Here is an 18500-nt window from a genome sequence, read left to right as displayed (position 1 = left end):
CACTTCCTCCCGGACAACGGCTCGGTTCAGCCGGAATCCTCTTTTGCCTGCCGGGTTGCAACGCTGGCAATGGGAAACACGAGCGCTCGGAGGGATTGCAGCACGAGGATTGTGTGATCTGAACCCAGCCTGAACCCCAATTCCAATTCCAGCGCGCCCACCCGCTGTAACACGCACTATCGCCCTCTCACAGCCCCCCCCTGCAGCAGTCAGATTAGTGCCGGCCCACCCCCAGCCCGCTAATCATCAGTTCCAACAGCCCCCTGAGCCCCTTCGGAGGGCCTTTGTGAGGGCCCTGGTGGCGCCCCGCCCGATTCCAGGCTCAGCCCCGCCCTGATACGGTTCTCAAGGTTTCGTTAATGGCCTGCCTGGTTTCGATTGATCCGAAGCCACCCCTTTCCCTGCCCGTTTGCTGCCTCAGGCACTCATCCCTGCCGCCTTCGAGGCCAACGTGTCCTCAAGATAAAGAGACCAGCTTCGCCGCCTTGAGGCCAGCCGACATGGATCTCACCAGGCCCAAAACCGAAGAAGCCACTCTGTCCTCATCTCACTGACTCATCCACTGAGCAGAGCCACACAATCCGCTGACTCACTCGACTGGCGCCATCTGGTTGCCTGTCATGTCACTGTGTAGGGACGCGCTTTGATTGCACTCGACATCTCCACTGCGCTGTGACAAAAGCAGACCGTTGCCCCGGGACAACTTTTGGTCGCATTTCACAAGCAAATACGCACAAGCAGCAGCACAAACAGCAGAAGCTCAAGCTCAAGCTCAAGCTCAAGCTCAAAGAAGCACTGCTGCACCCCATTTTTTTGTGCAAGTGAGAGACCAGAGAAGCACACTCAAAGAGAGCGTCCTACCAAAAACACCAAAAAGTCCAAGACAAGACGGGCAACTATGGCGTTCCAGCAGTCTCCCCTCCTCAAGTACGAGGCCTCACCCGCCGAATCCTTCCTCTCCGCTCCCGGCGACAACTTCTCATCTCTCTTCGCCGACTCCTCATCAATACCCTCAACTCTCAACCCCAAGGAGATGATGACGCCGGACTCCTTTGCCGACGGGCTCGACTCTCGTCTGTCTGCCATTCCCGAATCACCAGAGGCCGACAACGACGACATCGGCACACCAGCAGACTCCTCCACATCAGAAAAGAAGCCCGTCAAGAAGAGGAAATCATGGGGCCAGGTCCTTCCTGAGCCCAAGACCAACCTCCCTCCTAGGTATGTCTGAGTGTAACTCGTCTCGCACTGCACCATGACTTGTAGTATTAACCAGCTTGCGCCTATAGAAAACGAGCCAAGACTGAAGATGAAAAGGAGCAGCGTCGCGTTGAGCGTGTTCTTCGGAACCGACGCGCTGCGCAGTCTTCGCGAGAGAGGAAGAGGCTCGAGGTTGAGGCTCTTGAGAAGCGCAACAAGGAACTAGAGACGCTCCTCCACAACGCCCAAAAGACGAACCTGATCCTGGTCGAGGAGCTTAACCGCTTCCGACGCAGCTCCGGTGTTGTCACCCGCTCATCCTCTCCCCTCGACTCTCTCCAAGACAACATCACACTATCACAACAACTATTCGGCTCACAAGATGGCCAAAACATCACTACTGAACAGTCCTTGATGGACCAGATGATGCGGTCCGCGGTCAACCCCACCGTGAACCCCGCCTCTCTCTCACCCGCACTCACCCCCATCCCCGACAAGGAATTCCCCCAGGAAGACGAGGAGCAAGATGAGGAAGCTGAGGAGGAGGAGGAGAAGATTAGCCAACAGACCGTCTCCACTGATTCGACACAACGTCCTGCAGAGATGTTGTGCGACCCGCAGTGTCAATCGGTGGAGATGCCCCTGTCCCTGTCTTCTCCCACTCCAGCGCAAACTGCCTTGGCTTGGACCCTGTTCATCAGGATGACGTTCCTTTCAGCCTCGGCGCTGCTTTCGGCCTGTCAACGGCCCTTGATGCAGATCGCTATGTCCTCGAAAGCTCACTTCTCGCTTCGCCCGACTCCACAACTCTTGACGACGATTATATGGTTGGTGACTCTGCCACCTGCTTCACGAATCCTCTCCCCTCCGACTACGACTTCGACATCAACGACTTCCTCACAGACGACGCAAACCACGCCGCCTATGACATTGTGGCAGCGAGCAACTATGCCGCTGCGGACCACGAGCTCGACCTCGAGATCCACGACCTTGAGACTCAAATCTCTTCGGACCATCCTATCCAGCAGCCCCAGCTTGGCGCGTCCTCTTCTGGATGCGACGCTGGAGGCATTGCGGTTGGTGTCTGAGGGACGCGACGATCGGGACGGGACCTCGGCCTCCGAGCCTTGTGCGACGCGCGGCGACAGCGAACTGACCCAATCTCTACGCAGCGTGACTTTGCCGTCTAGGGAAGTCCTCCTCACCCTCCTGTGGGCCCTCAAAGTCGAAGAACGGAGGATTCGGCAGCGCAAGCAGGCCGCGGCTCTCGATCCCAAGAGAAGCGCCGCCTCAGCAGACCAACGTCGACGACGTCGGCAACACAACCATCAATATCAGATTCCGTCGTTTTCAAAGTAGTTGGTGTTTCTGGAATTCCTTGTTTACTTTTTCAAATGGGTTGGACAGACGGGATTAGCCGCACAAGGGTGGGCTAGGTCTATGTAAGGTTATATGGCGCAAAGCGAGATGGACTTCACGGCTCGAAACAAAAAGCCGTTTATGAAGCCTTTATTTTTTTTTTTTAATCCACTACGATACCTTGTAGTCTAGATAGCAACATACAATATTACTGTTGCCGCTACACTTTCTAGTCGCCTTGCCTGTGAATGCGTAAAAGAGTCCCTAATACACAGTAGTATGATCGATCTTGCTGTTGCTACCGTCTTGCTCAACTTCTTCATCCGTAAATGTCCCCATTCGACGAATAGATTACCATCTTTAACCTCTTCATATGCAAATTCAATGTTGTTTCAAATACAGCTAGTATGAGGGCTTATGATTCTATCTGTTGGCCATACCAACTCGTCATCAAATCGTCTCCAACCCATCCAACGCCAATGCAAAACAAACCCGCTCCCGAAAACGCCAGCTAGATGTGAACCTCGATCCAAATTCCGTTTACAACACTTTCTTGTCAATGTTCCACTCCAACCAGTAGCCAAGCTAGTTCACCACAGCCCCTCCATCTCCTGCATGGCCTCCTCGTCGTCCGCAAAATCGTGGCCCTTTTCGTTGGAAGAGGAAGTACCCGTAGGCTGTCCGCCGGGGCGGTCTTGCGCTTCTGCCTCTGCGATGAGGGCGTCTAAATCGTCTTCTTCGTCCAAGTGATGCGTGTCAGACGTGCTGTTTTGTTTCGTGGCAGTGGGGACGGGTCGACTGTCCATGCTTTCGGCTTCGGCCATGAGAGCCTCCAGATCGTCGTCGTCAGGGGCGTCATTTGACGGTGCGGGACGGAGAGCATTTGTAGTTCGCGTTGGTCCTCGAGGTGTAGCGCCATATAAGTCGTCATCATTAGGGACATCGTCATCGTCTCTCTCTGGAGTCTTTTGTCCCCTCTGCGAGGGAATCGCTTGCGAGTCCTCCGTAATGGCCACAGCTCCAATATCCAGATCATCATCGTCGTCATTGCCGCTGGCTTTAGGACGACCTTCATTGATCCATTCGCTCCTTGCGGTTACAAGAGCCTTCTTGTGACCGGCCTTTTCAACCATGGCGAGGGCGTCGAGGAACCGAGCTTTGGGGAAGAGGTCGTCGAGCCATAGCTGGTAGAAGGAGAGAAGTCGAGAGGCGTCCGAGAACTAAAGGCCAATGAACAAGGGAATTAGCAAGTGCAATAAAGAATGGAAAATGTTTTGGAGAAGCGTACTTCGTGGCCTTTTCCTTTTAGTTTGAGGCCGGCGGCTCGTTTTCTCAGCTTGGGGATTCCAGCAGGACCCAGCAACCTGGCGACAGAAGCGTCAACACGCAATCAACTTAGAAATCTAGCTGCTACTTGGATATCCTATACCTTTCTTCGTCAAGCTTAACATTCGGCACTCTTACTCGCTTCTGAACAGAAACTTCCTCCTCAATTCCCAGTCCAGAGTCTGGCTCCTTTCGCTTCTTGGTCGATGATTCTGGCGGGGGAGTGGGAGATGCAAATGGATTGTCCGAGTCGTCTAGACCATAGTCGTCCAAATCATCGCCATGTTCCAGCAGACGCTCGAATGCAGCTGCAGAGGGCATGTTGAACTTGTTTCTCCTTTTCCTTTCTTCTCGTCTTGTTTTGTCTTCAATTTGCTTATAATCAGTCAATTCAGCGTTGCCATCACTCCTCCTACAAGCTTAGACGCGTCTCTCTCTATCTTATCATGGTGGGGGACCGCGTCTTGAGCTATCCACCATCTTTAATTGATTCACGTGATCTAAAACAGCCAAACGCTCCCACGTGATATCTTGTTTCCTTAGGCACTAACAATCGCAAGTTGCAGCTTCGGCCTCAGATCTCTCGATCCAATTGAGTGCTGCATTTTGGGGGCGCAAATCTACGACAAAAATGGCCTCGACAACGACCAAGCAGAGCCCGACGTCCTTTGTCGGGACCAGCAAGGTCGTCGAGACTAGCTATCCGGTATGTTTGGCGCACAATTGGCAGCGCAATGGGGAGCCCATGGCTGACTGACTGGGATTTAGCTCATCGACAACGATCCGTACGTTTTCCCCCTCGGAATCTTGGGTTTCTGCCTGGCAGGACAATCTTGTGTGGCGCGCAAGCCGAATTGACGAATGCTGATGGGTTTCTGGGCAGTCACTTTAAGCGGGTTGTTGGATATGCGAGGACGTCAGACTACGTAGCTGGTGCAACCTCTGCGGCCTTTGCACCGGCTGCTCTCTATGCCCTCGAGAGGCTCGCCCCGTCGCATGTTGGCAGGGGTGGTTTTGCCAAAGCCATGCGGTTGGCCGGATTCATTGGCTTGGCCGGCGGTTTCCTCTACTTTTACCAGCGATCAGCCCGTACGTTTCTTTTTGCATGACCCCTCATTTTTGTGGTGTTCCCTGTTTCCGAGGCTTGTTTGATTGTTGGACGATAACGGTCGAGACTGACGCTTTGAAACCCCCTGACAGTTCGATTCTACGGCGCCACCGAAAACTCAAGGGAGGTGGAGATGGACATGCGAGAGATGGTTGCCAAGGTCAAGGCGGGACAACCTCTATATGGCGAGAGCAAACTGAGCCCGCACCTGCAGGGAGTTGCGGCCCGACAGAGCAGATACTCTGCGCTCTTCTTCAGCACAGTACCGTGGTTCAACTTTGTCAACCACAACCAGCACGGCGTGGACACGGCCAAGTACTATCAGCAGGCCGAGAGGGAACTGGAAGCAGAGCGGGCGGCGGGCAAGAGCTAAACGGGAACAATTGTGTATGTATATTTAGCGGGACTACCGCTTCTTGCGGAGAAGAAAAAGAAAACATTGGAAGATTCAACGTCCGTGGGAACTACACATTTGAGATGTGTGAGCTGTCACTTTGCTGGTGGTTCAGAGCCCTTGGTTGCGTTGTGCTATTCATCACCTGCCGACACTCAGTTCCCGTCTGCGTACTCTAATGCCACTAACAAAGGAACATCAGGTCCTCTTTTACCAGTCCATGGGTACTAAACTCTGACAGATGCTACGGACTTGTTGCACCCTTGGACAGCATGGTTCTCCCCTATTCCACCACGGCCCATGACATGGAAGGCTTACGCAAAAGGTATTAGCAAACGCTGAAAATACATCATCATCGTAGAAAGATTATGATAGATCAACCCGTCTACGAAAAAGTGCTCTGAATACTTGCGCCTGGACATGAAACATGGGACTGCAAGGATGAAGCTTCACATGTCACCCCGCAGTTGCTGAGAAAGAATCGACACACCACCACAGACGGAATCACGGACTGTTCAGAGACACTAGAGAAGCCTCAACTGAGCAGCGGATACAACGTAGCTGAGACAGAGCTCCCCCGCAGTCTGATTTTCACGCAGAGGAGATCTGAGCCATAACAGTCAAGGGCTCGAGGGAAGTCTATGGCTTTGACCTGGAACTCCGTCAAGCTCACCGTGGTGTTTGGGGCCTCTATGTTCTCCGATTGGATGGAATACGAATACCTAAGACAAAAGACAATCAGCTGATGGACGCGGCACAATACAATGACAATTGAAAATGAAACCCTGGTTCGGCTGAGCCGGCACATGGATTTCCACCGTCACCGGTGTCTTCTGGCGCCCGCGACCCTTTCCCAAGCTGAACCGCTCCGGGCTGATGCCATGCTGCAAAGACAGTCTTGGTGAATGCGCTGTCCACGTGTACGCCACGGCTCCAACGGTTCAGCTGGCGGGGAATCCTTGGGCTGTCCGCTCATAGCTGACCAGTCGGAATTGTAGCACTGGCTAGATACGGTAAGATGCCTCGTGAACTAGGTTTGGCTTCCGCTTCTAGATCTCAGGTCGAACTGAGACAGCTTCTTCAGGGACAAATATTGGTGACGACATACCGAACCCGGGCTTGGTGATAGCTCATACTGAATGGCCTGACTTGAGCTCACGATCACGCCTGGCTACTTCATGCGGGGAAGCTGGTGTGAGGCAGCAGGACCTCATCGCTGAGGCTTGATGACGGAGATGGGCCATCCTTGTTTAGCGCATGAAAGCAAATCCTGGCCTTTTGTAAGGAAGACTTGGCGCGAGAGCCGAGTAAGACGGGGATTATGAACTGAGACGGGTGGTCGAAGCTCATGAAGATGAGACACGCATCACGCATCGTTCAAGGTTGTCGCATCGCCTGAATGACGAGTCCATCGACAAGCTCTGCCTTGTGGCTGCCGGGCCTAATGTCATGCGTGCCTGTAACGACTCACATCCATGTTGTTCGCTACTAATATGCATGTCTTACAGTTCTTAGTTGCCGCTGATGACTCAGCCAAGTGACGAATCTATTTTGTTTGGTAGATGATCTCGCATGCACACATGTACGCGTTTTCTCGACAATCCGTTTCATTGAGCGAGGTCAAATTTGGCATTTCATTGTTGGAAGCCGGAAGACTGGGGAACCTTCGATAATATAGGAAGCACGCTTTCTAACCGAAAATAATCTAGGCTTCGTGGGAAGACGGATGAGATGGGCGGCTCCCGCGGTTCCTTTCACGGGCCGTTGCGCTGAGCCAGGGTTGCACTAGCCAAGGATTCAACTCTATAGACAGAGGGTTAGTAGTTGCTATTGTTGGGACAGGTTAGTAATTATGCAGGCTGCTTATTTATTTTTACTTCCTTTTGTGTTTCTCAACCACGGTGGTGTGTGTGATTGCATGGATTCAAGCACGACGTCGTTGGTGATGGTTATGATGATGATGGACGGCAGCCGTGCACGCGGTCCGACTTCATCACGTCCGATTTGATCCGAGACATACTGCGCCTTCTCACATGCTGAAGATTTGTCTCTTGACCAATTTGTCTCAGAGGGGAAAAAAAGAAAAGAAAAGAATAGAAAAAGAAAAGAGAGCTAGTGAGATCTGAGTGCCAATCAATGTCAAGCTTCTTACTAGCATGCCAATGAGCACTTACACCAGGCTGCTGGATCGTTAGCGAGGCTGCAATGTAACTCTAACTCTGCAATCACGCATTGCGACGGCCTCCGAGACAAATTCTTCAGCGAGGATTAACGCGAGGGATGTAGCGGCAGGGGCCCCATGATTCGTCAGTTGTCATTTCCTGCTTAAATTGGACCAGGGGGGTGTCGAGCTCTGTTGGCTGGCCGGCCGGCGGACCGCTATCAAGTGCCGGACGAGATGATGAATCCACTGCTCCTTCACATGTAAAAGATTCTTGGGATATGCGGAATGAAGCTGTGCTCTATGACGCATTTGGCACCGGAGAGTTCGAGATGCCCCTGTTCATACTTAGCAGCTTGTCGCTAGAATAAAGCATCCTGGTGTTCAGCTCCTTGCAGCCGGGAAAGTCTCTTGCCCCTCAGAGTGCTTAACAGGAGCGAGCTGCATATTGCCGTAACGATTGGTAATGGCTGGATTCGCTAGCTTCCAATTGAGTCTAGGTATATGTAACCCTGGTGTGACAATTGCAACCCATGGATCCAGCTCCGTCGAAAAGTGTTGGCAGATTTCAGGTTTTTTTTTTCTTCTTTTATCTTCATCTCTTTCAGATATCCCGATATAGTGCGGCAATAACTTGCCAGGAGCCAATAATGCGAAGATAAAGACGATAATATGACTACATCGCCGACCTACCCACAGATCAAAGGCCGGAAGAGGCCGGAGGACTTGCCGTAACAGGGAGCAAAGTTGTTCACAGTCACATAGCAAGTGTACATACCCATGTATGTAAAGATTTGTTCGCGTACGTATCCACAGGTACTCCAAGCAAAATCCTCACATAACATCCAGGACGACAGCCAAGTGTCGGCGAGCATGTTGCGGATAAGTTAGCCCAAAGTTTAATAAACTCAAGAACATCCACATGATGTTACTTGCAACCTGATATGGCGGCTAGCCCGGCATTTGATGCAACTTTGGTCGAGATGTTCACCCGTGGACGAATAGGACTCGGATCCAGGGATCCCAAGGAATCTAGTCTTCCTGCTGTAGAATCCACCCGCCGCACATCTCCAATCAAGAATGACTGGGGAGTGTCAAAGTGTGTGTGTGTGTGTGTGTGACGCCCATTTGGACGTCGCCGAGCTGAGACCTCCGCGGTGGCTGATGCAGGTCACCGGAGATGTGGTTGCTCCACGTGTTAGCCGCTGGATTTGTGTAACAGAGAGACGGTTGACATGGTACTAGAAAGAGAAACCGATGTTCGAGTTACAACCAGGTACGGTGAAGCATCTGGAGCCCATGACAGTGAGGACCGCCATGCAGAACTAGCCCAACTCCCTACCACACTTGTAAAGAAGTGGCAGAATCTCGTGTGAGGGAGGATTCATAGGTAGAGGGCTGAATTAGCCAGCGAATCAACACCGAAGAAGCAATCTACAGGGAGCGCAAATCACGCATTGCTTTCCTCAAACGGGAAGCATTGGGAGCATCTGAAGTTGAGTGGTCGAGAGGCGAGCTGGCTCTCACTCTTCCGGCTGCCTAGATACGTTTAGTTTTGGCGATAATGATGCCTACCTCCTCTCCGCTCCCCTGTCTGCTCAGGTGGATGTCGAGCGAGCTCGTACCGACAATTCTGTGAAGGAGGGGGCGTATGAAAGACGGCTGCTGCAACAGCAACATACCGTCTGTCACCGCGGCTCAGGTCAGGACGCCCGTATAAGCCAGTTGCCGGAGTTGAAACAACCCGTACCGAACCAGAATACCATCTGTGACAAACGTTCTGCGTTGTGACAGGCCCAGGACATGCCGCCATATTCCGACGACTCCCCTGGCCCTGTCCTTGGCGGCGTCAAGACAGGACCAGACAAGACACATGAAAGAACTCGGCTGCTGCTGGGCTGCGCCCGTCGTCAACGTCATTTGTTGCTGCCAGTCTCGGCCTGTATCCTACTTGAAGTTAGCCTGCAGCTGAGAATAGAGAGCTGCTGCGAACGCATTCAAGCGACGGGGAGGATAAAGCTGTCAACACCTCGTAGCTCCACTTGTGATGCTGCAATGATTGAGCTACCCAGGTCAACCACGTTTTGGGCGGATCTTTGACCCCTGGAAGGCCTCTTTGGTACCTAGGCAGTTGGTCGGGTAGGCTATGTTAGCAATACTGTAGCTGCGCGGCACAGTGGAGATGTCAATGGTTGATACGCATAAAAGAGCGGCTCAGCAGAGCAAGCAACACTGGGCCCACGCTCGGCTGTCCGCAACAGGCCGGATGAGGAAGATTATTGGCCTGCTCCCTGTCCGTGGGGGCGGTTGGATGGGATGATGCCCTGCTAGCATCGCAGCTGAGAGCCTCCCAGGCAAGTTTTCCAGCACCCTGGGCAGCCAATACAGGCCCTAGAACGAACGAGACTGTGCGAATTGACACCCTGTTCCCTGCATTAGCAACAACAGGGGGGCTCTTCGTATGAACGCTCCCAGATCGGATCGGATAGTTCGCCAGCTTACCAAGGGTTTGTTGAACGCGGCAGGACGGTGACGAATGAATGGAAAGCATCAGACAAACAGACGGAGCGCGAGTGATGGCAATGGTAATGGCCTGGTCAGTAGGAGAGGCTGACGTTGAAAATATTTTGCACACGTTGGAGATATTTCTCCCTATCTGGATGCTTGCTTAGTCATGCCTATCCACATGTATGCTTCTTACACGGAAAGAGGGAATCTCAACGTCTTGTCAACAGGCTTCGCATCAGCTGAATCACTCCTCACATTCCAATCAAATCACCTCTGATAATGCCGCATCTATTCATCTGACCAAAAGAGAAATTCTTTTGTCTCAAATCCACCACCGGATGCCAAGGAGCCTCGGCACTCCACGAGAATACGAGTAGATAGAGTCTGGAGGGGGGGTGGAGAGAGACGAGCTGTGAATTACACTCCTCTTGTCAACTCGACTCTCCCATGTGCCAGTTCCATGACCAAGAAGGTATGGATATAGGCGTAGGTGCCAAAGCTCTGGGCTTGTAATTCCAATGTAGTGACTGGCTACAGCTGCCATTGCCACCCCCCCTCCAAAGTTTCCCCAGTGAGGTGACATTCTCCTCAATCCCCATCCATCGTGCTGCAATGGCACCCCCGTGCCCCTGGAACTCGAAAAATTTCTATTGTTAATTTTTTTTAACCATCGTCATCCTTGCAAATCGCCGTTTGTAGACGCAGCGAACTGAGCTGCTATGCCTCTTGTGGACGCAATGATGGCCAACGCGGCGGGCCTTGGAACTGCCGGCTGTGAGAGAAGCTGGTTGTGAGATGGCATAGCCAGGCTCTTCCAAGAGTTAAAAACGGAACTGGGTCCCTCTCTTCATTCATCTGGTCTGACACAGAGCACAGTCCAAGACACTACTGCCTATTCTTGCCACGAGCGGCGTTTTTCTCCATTCTTCAATTAGGAGTGTGGAGAGTTGTGAGCAACCAACAACACAATTTTTCTATTGTCTCTGCACCCACCACCAGCCTCAAACGGCAAACGGCGTCTAGCGTGGTCTAGGCACCTCGGGTATCTTCACTGATTCTGTTCTCGGAGAGTTTCGGTTCATCATGGCCAAGGTAAATCGAGATGGTGTTGCACACGAGATGCAAAATTCCAACCTTCTCCACAACCAACCTTCTCTACCGACGCTACAACAGCACTCCACATGGCAACAGAAGCAGCATACCGATAAATATGACGCCTCTTCTGTCAGCACATATGACAACTACCATCTTATGCCGATTTCGAATAGAGATTTTGACGCATATCTCACTCCGCCATCGACCACCTCCTCCCGTGGATCGGAAGATGGAGACTCCTCTAACATGTCGACGTATTCCGAGCCTCTACTCCCCACAGCCGTCACTCCTACAAATGCCTTCCCGCGGATTTCGAAACCGGTAGAGCTTTTGCGACATTCATACGATTGCGTTGTTATAGGTTCTGGCTATGGAGGCTCCGTAGCTGCCTCACGCATGGCTCGAGCAGGCGAGTCCGTTTGCTTGTTGGAGAGGGGAGAAGAGAGATGGCCAGGAGAATACCCTACCACGTCGCTCGAAACATTGAAACAGTATCGATTCAGTGGAGATTTCACTCCCAGTTCCCTCGGTGGATTTGCTGTAAACAGTGGAAACCCCACTGGCATGTTCAATGTCTTCTTCGGTCGCGATCAGAGTGCTCTTCTTGGTAATGGTGAGTACCGTCTGCCTGTGTCATCTCTCTAGTTATCGCGATGAGCATTCACTGATACTTGCATCCCACCAACTCTCAGGGCTAGGTGGTACGAGCTTAATTAACGCCAATGTATTCCTCGAAGCGGACAAAGATATCCTGAAAATGGGCTTTTGGCCGCCCGAAATTCGACAAGACCCTACACTCCTGGATAATTGTAAGCTATTTCCGATTCCCCTTTCTATCTATATCTTTTCTTCCTTGACTTGCGTCTTCATGGGAAATCACTTATATTAACCCTCCCATTCCCGACCTAGACTACCAAAAAGTTAGAGATGTGCTCGAGCCCGAACCATATCCAGATAACTGGCCAACGCTAAAGAAGTCAGAAATCTTTAGGGACCAAGCCCAGGTTATAGGGCTAGGTGACAAGTTCCGCAAGGTTCCTCTGACAACGCGCTTCCGGCCTGGCCCTAATAGCTCAGGGGTCAACATGTCAGCGTCAACACTTACCGGACAGGACAGCACAGGCCTTAATGACGGGTCAAAAACCACGACGCTGGTGACATATCTTGCCGATGCATGGAATTGGGGTGCCGAAATGTTCTGTAAGTGCGAGGTGAGGTATATTGAAAAGGTTCAGGATGATCGTGGCGGTTACTTGATCTACTTTGCGTGGCATGGTCGGGGCCGTGGCAGGTTCGCAGAGGAAAACACCAATAGCGACTTGATGTGGGTGCATGCAAAGAAAGCCGTCTTCCTCGGTGCTGGTGCGATTGGCACGACGGAAATCCTGCTGCGGAGTCAACAGATGGGCTTGAGCACGAGCGACTGGGTTGGCCGCGGAATGAGTGGCAATGGAGACGTGCTGGCATTTGGGTTAGTATACTGCTCTCTTTTCTGCCACTCTTCAAAGCTAACAGAACACCTACTCTTTAGACACAACTGCAAGCAGGAAGTGAACGCTCTCGGAAAGCCATCGCCTGATCCAAAAAATCCCGTGGGCCCAACCATTACCTCTGCCATCGACAACAGGGAGGGTCTGGAGAATCCGCTCAGCGGCTTCATGATCCAAGAGGGATGTATGCCACAAGCATTTTGCCAGCTGCTACAGTGTGTGCTAGACCTCACGCCAGGTAGCCATTCCCCTGACATGTCGCTGCTTGAGCGAACTCGAGAGGCAATGAGCCTGTGGAAGAGCAGGTTGCTTGGGCCGTTTTCGAACAAAGGGACCCTGGAAAACACGCAAGTCTTTCTCATCATGTCCCACGATGGTAAGTTCCACTCCCTTAGGCTAGGATAGCAAGTGTAAAATTTGCTGACCAAATCAGGGAGTCAAGCAACTCTGAGTCTGAAAAACGACAGACCCGTTTTGGAGTTTCAAGGAGTGGGAAAAAGTGACCGTATCAAGAGATTCCATGACATTCTGGAGAAGGCAACAGATGCCGTTGGCGGCACCCTGGTGTATACTCCGCTTTACCACATGAACAAACAACAGATCACGGCTCATCCTCTTGGGTAAGAGACCCCAACCTGTTTACGCTTTGTAACATGATTTGGTTCTAATGCTCTCCTCATAGTGGCGCACCAATGTCGCGGGACAATACTGGAGCAAATGGCGCGACAAATCATATTGGCCAAGTTTTTACCGGCAACAATACCTCAGAGACTCATCCCGGCCTCATCGTGGTCGACGGAGCCGTCATTCCTGCCTCTATTGGAGTGAATCCGCTTGCAACTATTGCCGCCCTAGCGGAACGTACAGTCGAGGCGTATGCCAGAGAGAACGGTCTAATCATCAACGAGAAGAAGAACGATATTTTGGATCTCTTTGGGGAGCCAGCACACAAGCCAAAAGATTGGCACTCGTATGAGCCGGACCTAGGCTTTGATTATGAAGTGCCCTATCAGCTGAGCAAAACCGAAATGCTCAGACTCAAGAGCCTTGAATTCACGGAGCTCATGTCTGGCTTCATTCACAAGACATCACTAAATGCGGCGGCTGATGACAAGCCCGCATATGAATCAGACTTTCGTGCTGGCAAAGGTCGGGGAGAGGTTGGCAGGCTGCTGATCAGCGCGACAGTTCTTGATGGCAGCTGGCTGAGGGAGGAATCTCAGCCTAGCAGTATGCTCACAGGCACATTTGTCTGCCCAACAATTGAGGGTTCGCCGTTTATGATATCGAGGGGCGAGTTGGGATTATTCAAGAGAGCTCACGAAACCACAGGGAGCAGCAAATTGACGTATGATTGTGACATGACTGGTGCCAACGGTCGACGCCTTCGCCTCCGTGGGTATAAATTGGTTGACGCATCTGTTTCTCTTAGCCCCCTCCAGATGTGGCGCTCTACAACGACTCTCTATGTTACGATAACAGAAAAGGATATTCGAAATGAAGATTCCAATGAGGAGCGCATCGTTTGGCATGACGATGTTGCCGATTTTTACCAATACATGCCCATCTCTGCTGGTGAGAAAGTGGTTGCCAGAGGCATCTTGAATATACACCCAAAGGACTTTGCCTCAGAGATGATGACCCTCTCTCCTGCTGGCAGCAGCCTTCTCACAAAGACCATCAACATGTCTAAATTCCTGTCCTTCTTCGCATCCAAGTCACTGTCACATTTTTTGACGCCACTAGGCCCTCTCGAGTACCCAGAACAGGGGTTCGTCCCCTATATGAACTATACGCCTCCATCTCAGACATACACCATAATCGCCAGCGATGGTGTCGAAACCGAGCTCCACATGTGGGAACCAAGCCCAAGCGCTGTTGCCACTGATTCACGGGGCACTCCTGTCAAAATTGAGAATCTTTTCATGATTCCCGGCGCATCTGTTGACCATCAAATATTCTCATTGCCGACTATCCCGTTCAACGCCGTCAATTACTTTACGCGCGCTGGCTACCGTGTTTTCGTGACGGTGCATCGTATTTGCCAGTTAAAGTCAACACGAGAACAGGACTGGACAACATACGATTCAAGGCTCGATATTAAAGCCTGCATCAAGCAAATTCGGAGGATCTACGGTAGGAGCAAACTCTACACTATTGCTCACTGCATGGGAGCCGTCGCATTTGCCAGTGGCCTACTTGATGGGACTATCCCATCTAAGTGGATTTTGGGAATCACCTGCAGTCAGGTGTTTATGAATCCAATATGGAACACTATGAACATGATCAAGGCCAGATTGCCATTGGGGTTGGACAAGATATATTACTCGGTCTTGGGGAATTGGTTGGATTGCAGCACATCGACTGCAGACTCTTTGGCCCAGCAAACTTTGAACCAGCTGTTGCGATTCTGGCCGGGAACGAGAAAGGAGATGTGCAAGAATGCTGCTTGCCACCGCGCGACATTGCTCTTTGGACGTTGCTGGAACCACCACAACCTCAACGAGGAGACGCATCGAAACATGGATCGCTTTTTCGGCGGAGGTAGCATGAATATGATGAATTCATTGAAGCGAATGGGTAGCCGCGGCTATGTCAGCTCCAACGCGCCCGAGTACATAGAATTTAATGAGCCAGAGCACATTGAGCGGCTGCGCGGTATTCCGATCATGTCTTTCATTGGCCAAGAAAGCGGTGTCATATCCCCACGAGCCACGGAGAAGACGTACGAACGCCTGATCGATGCCTTTGGCATATCTGCCGGCCTCCCTGGAGGAGGCATCCAGTATCGCCGAAGAGTTGTGCCGGGCTACGGCCATCTGGACTGCTGGATGGGGCGCAATGCATGGAGAGACGTGTATCCGTTTGTGCGCGAGGAGGTTGACCGAGTTGTTCGGGGAGAATCGTATCAATTCCACCAACCAAATGATCGATTCAAGTGTTTTGCGGAAGACCATGAAGCGCATTAAGCATGTAATGCGGGCTTCTCTTTCTTCTGTTTCTTCCGTCTTTTCGTCTTTCGGTTTTTTTCTCTCTTTAGGTTTACGTTCGTTTATGAGATACCTAATCGGATATTGGAGGTATAAGGGTTGATAGTTGGCAGGATTATTAAGGAGGTTCAGATGCTTCTAAGGCGATAATTAGTTGCTGAAACCTCTCACGCGTTTGGCGTCCTGAGTTCTTTGAAGAGATGGCATGGATCTCTCTTATAAAGGCTTGTTGGGTAGGCATTTTATAAGATAAATTCTATCCATTTGGCTCTATTCTCATCCCCCTTGGTGATTTATTCATGAGGCGTTGATATGCCGGTGCGGCATGTACGTTCTGGTAGTTAATATTGCCCTATACGCGTCCTGGTGGCTGGATGTTTGTAACCCGCATGAGCTTCAAGATAGCAAGCGAATGTAGAAAATATCCAATATACACAAACAAACTGGTTAGTGCTACACGACTCTTATACTAGAGATTGGCTAATACGCGGGTCTGGTAGTATTACAGCTCTATTGGAAAGGTTCTTTTGGTTTCTTGGGCCCGTGACCAACACAGCTTGACTCTCACAAGGAAGCCAAGCTTTTGGCTCAGACAAACACTGACTTGACTATTCCTATTGTGTCATTGCTTCTTCTCGCAGTGTATCTGAACTTGTGTACTCGTATGTTGTTACAAGGGGCATGTTGGTCCAGCTCGGCACCGAAACAGATGCCGAGCAAGCCTAAAAGCACGCTGCTAGCTCATCCTTCACACTACGTAGCTTTCTGCCTAGGCGATGGTGTGCCTCCATTCTTCTCGCATGGCCGTGTGGGTGGCATCCTTTGCGGGGGAGAGTCGAAGGAGCCGTTGCCTTTGGAGAGTCTACATGTATGATGTTTAGCGAGGGCATTTCTAGTATGGGTATCGCATTTATGTTTAAAATGGCGATTGGCTCGTCTATGTGATGCCTTACGGCCATGAAAGAATACGCCGCATTCTGCACACAGCCTTTTGAAGACCAACCGGAGGCTCTATATGCAATGTTTCGAATTTGTGACTCAGAAGCTTTTGCCTTGTAGGTCCGTGGGCTATCACACGTCAGACTGCTCTCTCTCTTCTCACGTTTCAATTGCAATGACGATTAGTTGGTGCTTATTTCATGCAGATAATTTATCATTGTGCTGTGCATTATAACTCCTGGCAGAGTGTTGGCTCAGGGCATGGAGCCTTCAGGGATATGTCCAAACGTAGGCTTCCTTTATTCTTTTTGGAGCAGCATGATCTGGGATGTATGGTCGCAGCAGAGAATGTGATCATGTCCTTTGTGGGTTATGGTTTAATGTGCCCCTTTCGTTGTAATAGCAGCTAGGTTGGCAATGACTTGCTGGTTTGGAGCAGTCTCTCCATTGAGCATTTTGTAAAAATCAGTCGGTCGTAGAAGTGGCAAACTTGACTTCAAGAAATCGTGCAAAAGACGCCATTATTAAAGACAAGGTTGTGATGAAAGCTAGAAGGTGGGTCGTCCACGTCTTTGCCAGCATGTGTCTTCATCCAGTTTGCTTCAAATACCTTCACTACAACATCACCGTCTCATGTCAATCTTCGTTGGCTACAAGGGGAGCACAGAGATGAATATTCCACATTTTTGATATTCTCCGTATATTTCTGCCGTGGGATTTTATCAGAATCGTATTTTATTTTCTTCACGAAGACAAAGAAAGCTCGCGTTGCGCATCGTGGCGTAACAAACAAACTGTTTTCGTGTATGTTCAGGCCATCAAGGACAAAGACGCCAAATTCCTGAAAGAAGTTAGGATACTAACCAGAGGCTTGAACGGCGTGTGATTGTTCGTCTTGTCCACAGCCGGGGTTATCAGCAAAGAAAACGAGATGAAATCACTGACTAGTCACACCTCAGGCATTTCTTGGATGGGCTGAAACTTTCTAGCTGGCTCAAGATGATTCATCCAGTCCTCCACAGAAGAGCTGAGCTGCCATCAAGTCCGGTAAATCCGACAAGTCACGTCCAACGATCCAGATTTGTTCTATTCTTTTAAGTTTCATTCGTCCGTTCATTCCGCCAGTCCATCCACACTTCCATGCAGACACACTGCATTAGCATCATTGCATAGCCAAAGTTAAGAGCGAGGCAAGCCGAGCGCGAGGGGTCCAAGCACGCCATGATTGAGGCTTTGTATATCTGATCAATGTGTATCCTGCATGTTCAAACTCTATCAAAAAGAAATAGTTCCTGGAAAAAAAAAGGAAAAAGCGGAATTCATGCCGCGGATAGCCAGCTTCAGGGAGTTTACAATTTCCCATTTCGGAACTTGCGCCGTGAAGATACAGCATCTCTTGGGATCATGTTGTTGTTCACATGCGGCTGCACACACTCACTTTTCTCAAATCCTTTTTCTACTCGAATAGGCAAGGGGATGACATGTCTAGCGCAGACTACGGCAGACCATCTCCAATCAGGGCATATCAAGGCCAATAAAGTGGCGGAAATTAGAGCAAACCACGTCAAGGTCCCCAGAAAAAATGAGGCTAATTGGTATAAGCATCTGGTAGTCTGTAACTTCCTGTTTAGGATAATGCTGCCGGCAATCGACCTCATATATTTGGACTGCACAGCTTCTCAAGACCTTGAGCCTCGCGAAGTGGTGGTAAAAAAAGAATCCTCTCGTGTTAGCAGGATAATCTACCATTCAACCTTTTATTTCATCAACGTCAGCTCAAGTCAAGACACGACAAGAAGCTTGTTATTTTGCTGGTTTCTACCAGCGCAGAGTAAGACACCAGTCGTGGGTTCTATCGAAGGCCAAAACTGATCAAGTCCTACAGGTTTCCCTTGAATACCGGCTCCAAACAGTCAAGCTAAAAAGGGGA

At 50.8% G+C, this 18500-nt stretch overlaps 4 protein-coding genes across 4 annotated transcripts; 3 read left to right on the top strand and 1 right to left on the bottom strand.

The window, feature by feature from the left end:
• Positions 1 to 516: 516 nt before the first annotated feature.
• On the top strand, positions 517 to 2782 carry hac1 (transcriptional activator HAC1; the record flags this gene model as incomplete). Its single annotated transcript, XM_014101510.1, is given in 3 exon segments — positions 517 to 1221; positions 1290 to 1792; positions 1804 to 2782. 3 exon segments carry the CDS (start codon positions 899 to 901, stop codon positions 2286 to 2288), a joined length of 1311 nt encoding a protein of 436 aa, XP_013956985.1.
• A 367-nt stretch (positions 2783 to 3149) lies between these two features.
• TRIVIDRAFT_16715 (uncharacterized protein) lies at positions 3150 to 4206 on the bottom strand (the record flags this gene model as incomplete). The annotated part of the gene is made up of 3 exons (XM_014100872.2): positions 3150 to 3779; positions 3848 to 3923; positions 3989 to 4206. 3 exons carry the CDS (start codon positions 4204 to 4206, stop codon positions 3150 to 3152), a joined length of 924 nt encoding a protein of 307 aa, XP_013956347.1.
• Positions 4207 to 4516: 310 nt separating this feature from the next.
• On the top strand, positions 4517 to 5348 carry TRIVIDRAFT_8829 (uncharacterized protein; the record flags this gene model as incomplete). The annotated part of the gene is made up of 4 exons (XM_014100860.1): positions 4517 to 4591; positions 4654 to 4670; positions 4769 to 4974; positions 5086 to 5348. Coding segments are annotated over 4 exons (561 nt in total), but the record flags the coding sequence as incomplete, so codon positions are not given.
• A 6049-nt stretch (positions 5349 to 11397) lies between these two features.
• Positions 11398 to 15610, top strand: TRIVIDRAFT_28903 (uncharacterized protein; the record flags this gene model as incomplete). Its single annotated transcript, XM_014101509.1, has 7 exons — positions 11398 to 11764; positions 11844 to 11960; positions 12061 to 12622; positions 12683 to 13017; positions 13075 to 13259; positions 13322 to 14179; positions 14222 to 15610. The coding sequence occupies 7 exons, from the start codon at positions 11398 to 11400 to the stop codon at positions 15608 to 15610; spliced, it is 3813 nt and encodes a 1270-aa protein (XP_013956984.1).
• Positions 15611 to 18500: the final 2890 nt, after the last annotated feature.

Source organism: Trichoderma virens (genome assembly GCF_000170995.1).
Source record: "Trichoderma virens Gv29-8 chromosome Unknown TRIVIscaffold_6, whole genome shotgun sequence".
In the NCBI taxonomy this organism is placed as follows: Eukaryota; Fungi; Ascomycota; class Sordariomycetes; order Hypocreales; family Hypocreaceae; genus Trichoderma; species Trichoderma virens.
This window is presented reverse-complemented; position numbering and strand designations above follow the sequence as displayed.